This window comes from Loxodonta africana, chromosome 9 (assembly GCF_030014295.1).
Source record: "Loxodonta africana isolate mLoxAfr1 chromosome 9, mLoxAfr1.hap2, whole genome shotgun sequence".
NCBI classification, from domain to species: Eukaryota; Metazoa; Chordata; class Mammalia; order Proboscidea; family Elephantidae; genus Loxodonta; species Loxodonta africana.
The window spans coordinates 60,961,237-60,973,914 of record NC_087350.1 but is presented as its reverse complement, the minus strand read 5'-3'; the positions used below and the strand labels follow the sequence as shown (position 1 = coordinate 60,973,914).

At 41.7% G+C, this 12,678-nt stretch overlaps 1 protein-coding gene across 1 annotated transcript in view; it reads left to right on the top strand.

Annotated features, from left to right (window-relative positions):
* Nucleotides 1-12,678, top strand: part of PAPPA (pappalysin 1) — a 279,318-nt gene that overhangs the window by 51,086 nt on the left and 215,554 nt on the right. Inside the window, exon 3 of the mRNA XM_064291557.1 lies at nt 8,223-8,368. Coding sequence (XP_064147627.1) covers nt 8,223-8,368 — 146 coding nt within the window. The remainder of the gene's footprint in view (nt 1-8,222; nt 8,369-12,678) is intronic.

The following is a 12,678-nucleotide window of genomic DNA, read 5'->3' as shown; positions in this document are numbered from 1 at the left end:
CCACACCTGAGTACTTCTACCTAGATATTCTTATGTTTGCCCCTTTTCTGCAAGCCACTGCAAATACCTTCCTCTCCACCTTTATCTTTCCTATAGTCCATCTTCCAAATTCCCCTAGAAGGTTTTTTAGAAAATATGTTATATAATTTTCTTCTCCTCTGCAAAATCTGATGGGGTCTGCTTAGAGCTGTCAAGACCCTGTCTATGTCTATTCTCCATAACCTGGTATAAAATACCCTTCCTAATAAGGCCACTGATGCCTGCTCTAGCTGCATCTTGTGAAGTTCCTCACATTCCCAACTCTGCAGCTGTACCAGAGGACTTGCAGTTTCACACTCCTCTCATATTTTTTTAGGCTTTGGGGCTTGATGGAGCCTCTACCATTTCCCTCTCTCCTACACTTGATCCAATACCCAGCTGACGTTTATTCTTCCCGTAATAACCTCAGTGATGTTTTAACCACCTTCGACTTTGTGTCAGCACCCCTTCTCTCATAACATATATCATAAGAGAAGATAAGAGACCAATGGCTAAGAGTATGATCCTTACTATCCAATAGCCTAAGGCCTTTATCTCACCTCTGACACCTATGAGCTGGGGATCCTTGGAAAAGTGGTGTCACCTCACTGAGCCTTGCTTGTTTCATCTGTAAATTGGGGATATTCATGGATTTTGTAAATATTAAAAGAGGTAATATTTTTAAAAATGTACTTCAACAGTCAGTGTGTAGTAAACTTCCCCCAATGGTAATATTATTATTATCACATTATATTATGATAACCTGACTACTTGCCTTCCTTCTTTTATGAAAGCGGTAACTGCTTGGTAATGAAAATTATTTCTCTTTCATAATGTTTTGCCCAGTTCCTAACTTAGAGCATGGTATGTGATAGAATCTCAATAAATGTTGATGAATGAAAGAAGAAAAAAAAATGAATGAATGATTTGCAGAGAGCAAGTTTGGAAAGAAGAATAAAAGGAAGGCAGGCAGGGAGAATAGTAGAGAAGAGAGGAGATAATCAAAGAATGACTTATTCAATAAGTGAATGAAAGAAAGACCAATTTTTCAATTGATCCCTAATTGGTGCTGTTGCATTTTTCTTAGTTTGTATGTTAAGCTTTCATACAAAAGCTGTTATTTTAGAAACCAATCATTTATGATTCCAGGAATTTAGTAAGCTCTCCAGGAATTTTTTTTTTTTCCTTTTCTGTGCCTCATTTTACAGACAAGAGAGGCAGATTTAAGCATTTCTGACGAAACTAGGCAGGAGAATGAAGTCCAGATCGTTAGGGCCTTTGGAATGAAGTACAAAATCCAGGTTTTAGAACTGGTCACAGCTTGGAAAGCTTGTTATTTGGAAGAAGGGTATGGATGCAATAAACATTCTGAGGTTTATCTCACTTTAATGACTTGCCTGGAGTGACTTTGATCTTTATATTTGATAATTATTTTCAAATGATCTAGTGTGTTCTGAGAATGGAGTAGTAGTAGCTCAGGGATTTGAGAGCCTCCTTGGGAATGACCGGCTGCAATCAGAATTTGGAAATGGGCAATGTTACAGGGCTTGGTCTATGGGTTGGAGAAACAGGACAGCCTCAGTGAGGAAGGTAAATGCATTGGTCCAGTGACAGGAACCGGGGATTCACTATTGGAATGGAAACACAAGAGATACTAAGAGCAAAAGCCAGTGTCCTCTGACTCCATGAGCAAGCTAAAAAGAGAATTATATATTTCGGAGCGTTTTCATATCCTGGGCACTCTTACTTTGAAAACTTTATATCCCACTTTTCAGGCTGAATGTTATCTCCATTTTACAGATGAGGAAATTGAGCCTCAAAGACACTGAGTCACTTGCCCAAGGTTACAGGTCCACTTGGTGGAAGAGGGAGTTCTTGAGCCCTGGTCTATCTCTCTCTTAAGATGTTGTTTTTTTCTATAACACTATGCTGCCTTTTCCCTTAGCCTGACAGAACTATCACCAGCCTCTAGCCCTGAAATGACCTGCTCTCACCCAGGGTTCAGTTCATATAAGCCCTACCTCAAATTGATAGCATCAACATATGGTTAGCACCATCCTGGTGCCCAATATGAGTCCATCAGGAGCCCAGGGACCAGGATTTTGGCTTGGCAGTTCTCAAAGCTCTCCAAAACTATCACCTCTGCCTTGGGGAAGTCATTTCAAAGGTGACCTGCTTTGAGTAGGTCTAGAAACTGAGGCTGGTAATTCTTGACCTGGACTCCCTGTGTAACATACCCCTGACCACCTTTAAAATGGAACAGCCAGTGTATTGAGATTCTAGAGCTGGAAAAACTCCAGCCTTGCCACACTTTTTTTCCATCATTTCACTTAAGAGGTTTGTTGTTGTTGTTGTTTTACATTTTGAATGTCGTTCCCTTTTGCTTCTCTTTCAATAAAACATGTCTTAACCGTCCTCGCATTCAGATTATTACAGTTGTGCCATCTCAGGCCAGTGCATTTAGGAAATACGTCGTTGGTATTCACCAGCAAGGAAGATGCATAAAGAAAATATTCTAATGACAGTTGAGTTGAGAGAGCTTTGATCTCCCTCCAGAACTGCACTCATGGCTTTGAAATGCAGTTTTGGCAGAGGGGTAAAGTCGGGGCGCCTTGGCACTCTGGAGCTGGGTCCACTGAAGCAGATATTCCGGGGAACCTGCAATGTTTACAGCGGGCTTCAGGTGCTTGAGTTTTGCAGAAAGAAAAGGGACACTGAAATACCTCTTTAGAGGAGAGGCTCGGGGAGAGAATCTAAATTAGGAGGAAACATCAAATCTAGCCCAACATTTCCCAAGCTATGTTGCTTATTCTGGTATTTGATTTTTGGCAAACATGAAGGGGTGGGAGGTTATGGCCAAATATGTTAGGGAAACATTCATACACTATCTGCCCTACTCCTGTTTTGCATATTAAAGGCTCTGAAAATTATTGCAATTGAAAAAGTATACATATATGTACATAAAAAGTAGATATGTGTGTATATATATTCATACATGCATTTTATATATATATATATATATATATATATACATCTAGTCTTGTTTAACACAGTATGTCCTAAACCCATTTGACTTGGAAACTCTTTTCATTTAAATACTTACCTGCATTTTGTGGGTTTAGCATAGATCATGACTTAGAAAACATTGATCTAGTTCACAAGCTCATTGAACAGATGGGGACCTTGAGCTGCAGAGGCAGTGTAGTGGGAAGAGCCCAGGAATTCCAGTAGTGCAGTTTCTGCACCGGGGCACCCAGATGAGGGGATGAGAGGATGCAGTCCCTCCCATGCTTGTCTCTCCAAACTATACATCCTTGTGGGAAGCTATGTCCACCTGAAGGAAGAGGCAATTTTCCTAATTGGTACAAAAGTGCTGCTGTACACAGGCTAGTGCATCAAGTTCATTGCCAGACCTTTCTTTGCACCTTATTTGTTATGTGACCTTGGGCAAGTCACTTCACTTCCCTGAGCCCTGGGCTTCCTCATCTATAAACCTGTCCTGCTTTGAGATTATGCAATTTAAGAGAGAGGTGCTCAGTAGCTGCCGATCAATGGTTGCTCTCTCCCTTGGAGGGAAGTTTCAGAGGGCACAGATATGATAAAGGCTTGCCACCCACCTGCTAGAAGCTCATAGCCTGATGGAGAATGCAGATACTCACATAGTTAAGGTAACACAAAGCAAAGTGATAAGTACTTGAATCAAAAGTAAGGGCGCACAGGAGGGAGAGGTCATTTTCAGCTAGAAATGGTGATAACGATTTTGGCGTTGCTAATGATCATTGGAAAACCCTGGTGGCACAGTGGTTAAGAGCTACAGCTGCTAACCAAAAGGTCGGCAGTTCAAATCCACCAGGCACTCCTTGGAAACCATATGGGGCAGTTCTACTCTATAAGGTCACTATAAGTCGGAATCGCCTCGATGGCAATGGGTTTTTCCCAATGATTATCATTTTAATAATAATAATGCTACAACAATACTCTATGCTGATTAGTGAGTGCCTTCTATGTGCCAGGCGCCATGCTAAACACTCCATCTGCATCACCTCTAATCCCCCGACAGTCCTGAGTGGTGAACATCATCATCTCCATTTTGTAGATGACAGTGGTTAGGGTTGGGTACATGGCGTACATCATGTGGACGCTGAACTTTGCAGGGAGGGTAAGATTTTAAAAGATGAGATCCAGGAAGAGGGATTGTAAGGTAGAGGAGGGAAACTGATGGACATGCTTAGGGAATGGGCATCATTGGGGTACAGGATGGATGGGGAAATCCAAGGGTTTTTGGGAAGACAAAATCATGAGAACTGGAGTGATTGGTGTGGCAGGAGGAGGAAGAAGGCTGGGTGATGGAGAAGAGACTCTGAGAGCTGAGACTGGGGGAGCCCCTCAGAGGCAGGTGGTCAGTTCAGCATCTTTCCCTATAGGAGAAAATAGAGGGCCAGGATCGGGAGCGAAGGGCTCTCTAAGCTCACGGTTTCTGTATGCCAGGACTCTGCTGGGTTGTCTCCTTTAATCCTGCCAGTATCCTTGTAAACTAACTGAGACTGGACACAGGTCTTTCTGTGCAAGTCAGGATGGTACTGGCACATAAATTAATAAACACAGAGTTTTGGCACTGAACTGATTTTCCTGGTGGAGGGTTATGATTTTTAAAGATATATTTGACCAATTTTGGAAACCCTGGTGGCATAGTGGTTAGGTGCTACAGCTGCTAACCAAGAGGTCGGCAGTTCGAATCCGCCAGGCGTTCCTTGGAAACTCTATAGGGCAGTTCTACTCTGTCCTATAGGGTTGCTATGAGTCGGAATCGACTTGACAGCAGTGGGTATGGGTTTTGGGTTGGCCAATTTACGATATAGATGCAGACCAGCCTTCTTATGGTTGCAAAATAGAAACCCTAGTGGCCCTGGGAAAGTCCTTTTCCTTCTCTCGTAGTCAATCCCCTTAGTCTCTATGGGAGAGACTTTGTAATTTTGACCTGCTGTGCTTTCTGCTCCAGCCATTGACAGAAGAGAATAAACATTAACTTAAAGGGATAGGAGGAGGGAGGACGATAGCCACACGGACTCCTGTCCCCAGAGTTTCCCCCCCAGATACATTTGGGAGACACCTAGCTTGGTGCTGTGTTGGTGAGAAGACTTCAGCTAAACAGAAGAAAAACTTGTAGCCACAGAGCTGTTTTCTCTGAGTAGGTCCCCCCAAGAGAGATGGGGAGGAGAGAGGGCAATGGGGCTGGGGGACTGGCTGGCTGCCTTGGATTTCCTTTGGGAATCAGAGGCTTCCTAAAGTATGGAAAAAAAAAAAAAAAAAAAACCCATACAAGCAAGGGAGCAGCTCCAACATCCTACGTCTCTGCTTTGGGCTAGGAGGAATTCTACTCCCTGACAAGATTGGCTTTTGCAATTACAACTGAATAAACATCCAATTAAAACGACTCCCCCACCCCTACCCACCCATCCTTTCCTCTCATGAAACTCTCTCATCCCAGAGGAATAGGGCAAAGAGGTGACTTCTCTAATGACATTTGTGTTTTCTGCTGAGAAAATGCTTGATGGAAATGGACAAATCAATTAGAAAATAACAAATAATGTGAAAAGGCTGATCTAAGAAAATCTCTGCTCCTCTGTGTTTTCATTCTCCTCCCACACATTGTTTCCCTTTCCACTGGATGAGCTTGGAAATAAGGGTGAGGTTGCAGAAAGAGTTGGATACATCTAGGTTTGCATTTGGCCTTGTCACTAGTGTTGTGATTTCTGAACCTCTGTTCCTTCATCTGTACGATGAGGATGAATAAAATAAATAGCTAAACATTTATTAGTCCCTGGGTAGTACAAATGGTTAACATACTTGGCTGCTAACTGAAAGGTTGAAGGTTCAAGTCCACCCAGAGGTACCTCAGAAGAAAGGCCTGACGGTCTACTTCTGAAAAATCAGCGGTTGAAAACTCTGTGGAGCCCAGTTCTACTCTTGACATATGTGGGGTCACCATGGGTCAGAATCAACTTTATGGCAACTGGTTTTAAATGTCCATTAAAGATTTTCTACATGCCAGGCATTATTCTAAGCACTTTATATATATTGTTGTTTGGTGCCATCGAGTTGATTTCAACTCATAGTGACCCTGCCTGATAGAGTAGAACTGCTGCAGCAGATACAGACAAGCAAAATGATTAATTAGAATGGTATGAGAATGTGCACCAATAGGAGGTGGACCAGTACAGAGTTGATAAGAGAGGCGGAGATGAGGTGGGAATCGGGGATGTCTTCTCAGAGGAGTGATACCAGATGGGTTTGGATTTGTTCATCAGATGGACAAAATGGGAGCCAGAGCCCCTGAAAGAGGGAATAGCATGAGTACAGGCAAGAGAGATGACCCAGCATGGTGGGTGTAGTGATGTTGCCAGCACACAGTGGGAAGTGCAAGAGAGGAATCCAAGGGAGATGAGGCTAACAGGGAAGCAGGGCCTTGCAGGCCATGCTGGAGAGCTCGGATCTCAATCTTACACGTGTAGAGAAGCCCTTCTGTTACTCCTAGAGAGAAAGGGAAGGGAGACATCATTAATGTGTGCTACTGGCCAGGCTCTGTACGAGTACTGCCCCCATAGAGATGACATTATGGAAAGGAAAATACCACCAGCCAGCTACACAAGATCTGAAAGTTCTTTAAGGCTCTGTTCTTTCTCTGGAAAATGAGGACCAGGTAGTGGTTCATTCCAATATGCATGGGGTTCCTGTGAGTCGGGGGCTGATGTGATGACAGCTAACAGCAACAACTTCACAAAGTTATTAAGACAGTTGTTGTTGCTGGGTGCCGTCGAGTTAGTTCCCACTCATAGCAACCCCATGCCATGTAACAGAGTAGAACTGCCTTATCAGGTTTTCTCGGCTGTAATCTTTACAAAAGCAGATCTCCAGGTCTGTCTCCTGTGGAGCTGCTGGGTGGGTTTGAACCTTTAACTTTTTGGTTAGCAGCCAAGCACTTAACCATTTGTGCCACCTTAAGAAGGTTAAAAAGTTAATCCATGCAAAGTCTGGCCACATGGATGAGCTCTAAAAAAAAAAAAAAAAAAAAAGATACCATTATTTACATAGAATTTATTTCATCTATTATAGTATGCTGACTGCTTGCTTATTTATTTGTTTTCACTCTTTTATTCATTGATTCATTTCCTGCCTTACTGAAGAGTGATTAATTGCTGCTCACAAAGCTCCCTGAAGTATATCATGGCAGACACAAAATGTGGGCTGAAAGAAGCACAAGAAGAGAGCAAGCACCTCTCTCTATTTAGAAAACAAGTCATTGAATAATAAACCTGTGACTGATCCAAAGCAGAAGGCAGTCCCTCACATTTACTGTTCCTGTTCTGATTAGAGAGTCCTAACTCCACAGGGAAGAGTTGATATTCATTGAGCACCTAGGATATGCCATTCTCTTTACATAGACCATCTCTCACTCTCCCCAAAGTGCATCTGTTCCATGTATTAAAGAGTTGATTGTAGCATAGGGAGTTAATTCGCTTTCCAGATATGTGGGTCTAATACGGCAGCCACCCCAAATCACAATATTCCCTCTAGCCTATTTTACAGATAAAGAAATGAGGCTTATAGAATGCAGAATCATCAGTGGACGCAGCATGATGCCCCAGTGGAAAGAACATAGGTTTCTGAGCTTGAGCATCAGCTCTGCAACTTTGGGCAACCTATTTAATAACATTGGACCACAAGTTGCTCATCTTGAAAATGTAGTAATAATGCCTTCTTGCAAGGTTAATACAATGATGCAAAGCAGGTCTCCTAGTGCAGCTCTTATATTTGCCAGATAAATAGTCCAAGGTCTATAGTGAATAAGTGAAGAGGGAGAAGAAGCCAAGACTAGAATACATATTTTCTCTTGAATTGTCTGTGCTCTTGATCTATACCCTCATTATGTGGCCCTGTCCTCAGACAATATAACAGATTGCTTACGTATACAGATACTGATATTAGATAAATCTAGGTTCAAAACTTAATTCTCGGCAAGTCAAACTCATAAGAGCTTAATTTTCTTATCTGTAAAATGGGATCATCCCACTTACATTGTAATATTATGTGGCGATGTTTTATACCTGCCACCTAATAGGTCTTACTTACTTGGAGAATGCCTGTGCTTTGAATGGTAGCTTTTTTAGACAATGATACCAGACAAGGTTCCTTTTCTATTTCAGAGCCTACTTGGATGTTAATGAACTGAAGAGCATTCTTAGATTGGATGGATCAACACATCTCAATATCTTCTTTGCAAACTCCTCAGAAGAAGAGTTGGCAGGAGTAGCAACTTGGCCATGGGACAAGGAGGCCCTGATGCACTTAGGTGAGTCTTAGAGACTTCTTCAGGGGGAAATTGGAGTGATTCAGTAATAAATTGAGCACAATGATGATGATGATCACAATAATCATGATGATAATGATGATGGTGGTAGCAGTGGTGATGGCGAGCCACCCATTTATTTATTATTTTTCAATTTATACAACTACTTAACATTCCGTATCTCATTTTGACCATCAGGCAATGCTCTGAATTAAATAACACATTATCATTCACCCTGTTTTACCAGTGGAGAAACTGAGGCCCAGAGAAGGAATGGGGCTTGTTCAAGGTCACACAAAAATCAGTGGCAGAGCCACAATTGGAACTCAAGTTTCTAGCTGTTTGTCTATTGATTGCTTTCTTCATATACCCCCTGCCTCCTAGTGTATGCAAATATCTTCTCAGCCTGGTAACCACATGGTGCTGGCATGACCAGTCATGGATTGTCTTGAAAGACACCAAAGAGGCAAGAGAAGTGAGCTTGTAAGAACTCTTTGTTCCTCCTTGTTCCAGCCACCAACAACACCAGGGACTCTTCTTACATTCAAATTATGCATATCTATAAACAAGATATATGTTTATACAAACCAATAACCAAAAGTCGGAAATGAAAATGGTTTCTGAGCCAGGCTCTGTAACCAAACCTTATAGTTCTTTAATTTTGATTTGTCCATGCTCTCTTCCAGTACACATCTGTATGTAGACATGTATTTTTTATTTGTACGTATCTGAAATCATAGCATAGATGCAATTTTGTGTTCTTTTTTCACTTAACATCATGCTATCGACATTTTTCAATGTTGCAGAAATCTTCACAATTACTTTCCATCCAGTATTTTTCACTTAACATCACAACAGAAAAGCAGTCCTCTGGATTATTTCCATCTCTCTAAAGATGAAATTCTTAATGGTCACATAATATTCCATTGAGCAAGGGCACCATAATTTATTTAACCATTCTCGCCTTGGTGGGACCTTCACAATATTCCCCACAATGAATAGTTATGACTTAGTGAACATCATCACCTAGGAATGTTAGAGTTCAGCAAATAACAGTGCTAGAGGTGGCCCCAGGCCTGCCTGGTCTCCCAGTGATACACTTAGAGTCCAGTAAAAAATCTCTGATGTCTTGGAGATCACAGATTCTGTGTAACTTCACATGATAAAGTTGTGCAGAATTAAACCCTAGACTTACTTTCCTCCAGATTATTTTATTTTTTCATTTTCCAGTTGTTTTTAAAAGAATGAAACCAATTGTGTATGCGTGTGTGTGTGTGTGTGTGTGTGTGTGTGATCGTGTGAGTAAATAGGATAGGTATAAAGATATATTTGTAGTGGTTCTCAGCTGGGGGGATTTTACCCCCTAGGAGACATTTGGCAATGTCTGGAGACATTTTTGGGTGTTGCAAATGGGGGCATGCTACTGGCATCTAGTGGGTGGAAGCCAGAAATTCTACAATGCACAGGACAGCCCCCACAACAAAGGATTATCCAGTCTAAAATGTCAAAAATGCTGAAGTTGAGAAACCGTGGGATAAATTATGGATGGATGAATAGATAGATAGACAGGTAGGGCAGAAGATAGAGTACAATTTATGCAGAATTGAATACCACAAATCTAGTATGATGTGTGAGAATCACGCTGGGCCAGGAACAAAGATACATAGTTGTTCTCAGCTGTGACTTTACTTAGCAGTATGATTTTACAGCCAAGTCTCTTTCTTTTCTGAGGTCTCAATTTCCCTAGAGTTTAAATAAGCAAGTTAGACTAGATGGCCTCCATGGTCCCTTCTCAGTTCTCAAATTCTGTCCTATTGGAAAAGCAACTGGAAGGGCCATGATTGGAGTTTCAGAAGGATTGAACAGCAGGCTTTTAAACTTAGAGAAAAATACTCCTGATAATTCCACGAATTTCAGAGACTGGCACAGGACCAGGAATATGGAAGGCTATAAATCCATATCATGTTATAGTATTTCAGGATGATGTCAGTCTCAAGCTATTTCACCTTTTAAGAGAAGCAGTGAAATAGGACTGGGGCCCAGTGCTGCAGCTCTGTGGAAAGTGGTGAGTGGGGAGGTGATGAGGTAAAATGAACAGGGCCAGCCTGAACATTAACTCTGTAATCCCGTCATCATTTCTGGAAATATCTGTGGGGTCCCACACCCCTATTACCTCAATGCCTACGCTTTAATGAGAGCCGGAGGATCATCAGCACTACTGTAGTTGCTTATTTTGGAGCCCACCAGAGGTTGGAAATTTTATACTTTTAAATACATCATTTTGTTTTGATTCCTCCCAACCCTGTGGAGTACCTAGGACAGAGATTTCTGGTATCCCAGAGTATTGCCATTATGGTGATAAGAAAACTGAGATCAGAGTGACTTATTCAAGACCTAATGCTTGTCTTTGGTGAAATCAGACCTTAATGCTCAAAAGGTATTGGTGTCAGGGCTCTGCCTATAGCCGTCTTACATGAAGAAATGGAAATGCAAAGAGGTGAAGTGACTTGCCCACAGTAACACTGCCAGTATAAAGAAGAGGCAAGCCTTTAATTATCTTCTGATTCTAAAACATGTGCTCTCTATCACTATATACAAACTAAGATTGAAGAGCTCATTGAAGATGGGTCCCTGGAAAATCTCTTTTCTTTGCTTAATGGCAGTGCTTACCACTATTGGAGAGACCAGAGAGCCTTCGATGCCAGAGTCCACAGGTGCCTGGGCTCAATTAAGAGGAATCAAACTGGCAATTCAGGAACAAGGGTCCTTCTGGCAAGCTCTTCTTCTCAGAGCTCACCCCTATCCTGACTCTAGGACTCTCTTTACTCCAGATGTGGATCTTTGCCTCCCAAGTTGTCTTCCTGACTACAGCCTTCCCATACTCCCAGTCCACGCAGTCAGAGCTAGCATCTGTGAGCATTAGACAGGGTTTTGGCTCCATCTCTTCTTAGCTGTGTGGCCTCGAACAACTAACTGAGCCTTTGTTTCTCATCTGTCTGTTGATAATCAGTATCTGTTGAATGAATGAATGAAGGCTTCTCTCCATGCCACTCAAGACACACAGTTGAACCCTTTATTTGAATTGACTTGTCTTGGTATTCCCAACATATAGCTTAACAGCCTTCATTGCAGAATCTGTCCCATGACTGTATGTTGATAAGGAGAAGGATTTTGGATCAGAAACGTGCTTGAGGGAGAGGAGATGACCTCATTCTCAAGAAACACTTCTTAATGCTAAGAAAATACTAAGTATTTCTTAGCTTCATTTTGACCCCTCTTGATTTCACCAGGACAAAGAAAGTCTGCTGTGGAATATCCTAGTAACCCCCTCAGAGCTTTGCATATGGTAGATATTCCATACATACATGCTCTTTCTAAAATTATACTGTAGAAAGAGCGTAAATCTGAGGATCACATCGTTCTACTCTGAAATTCAGCTCTGTCACCTTATCAGTTATTTGTCCTTAGGAGAGTCACTTCAGCTTTTGAACTTCACTCTTTATATCAGGACCATAGGAATAACAATATCCATAAAAACAGCCTAGATGCAGCCTGACTCTGAGTTCCTTCTTCTTATTCCCTCCATTTTGGATAGCAGCTTAACCCAGGTCCTGGAGTCCCCATAGGTGCATCACTTCCACTATTGTGGGGAACTACACCCTTATTTCAGTCCAAAGAGATATGTGGATACAATGTATAAATCTCCCCCTAACCTTAGTAACCACCTTCACTGGGCAGGTTTCCATCAAGTTTTATTAGACAGAATTAAGTCAATTCTTGTTGTTGTTAGTTCCCGTCAAGCTCATTCTGACTCTTGGTGACCCCATATATAACAGAGTAGAAGAACTACTCCATAGGGTTTTCTTGGCTATAATCTTTATGGAGGAAGATTGTCAGACCTTTCTTTCATGGTGCCACTGGGCATAAATAAATTTCATGTCTTAACATTCTCAATTCTCCTTATCTCAGTGAATGGATTCTTTTTGTCCTGTTCTTTTTCTTGTCCATAAATCCAGCATGTTTTTAGGAAGATCAAAGTGAAATCAGCACTACAGTCCATATTGGAACCATAGAATATGAATTATGTTGCAACATAAAAGCCTAGTGTTGAAAAAAGTAGCTGCCTTATGCTTTAGCTGGGAGAGGACTGTATGGAAACTAATATTGTGTAGCTACTGTGTGCCAGCCACATTTCTGCACATTGAATCCTTAGGAAAATATGTGTCAAGGTAGCTTTTATCACCCCCATATTATAGCTGAGGCAACAGAGGCTCAGAGATGCAAAGTCAATTTCCCAAGATCACACACCCAGT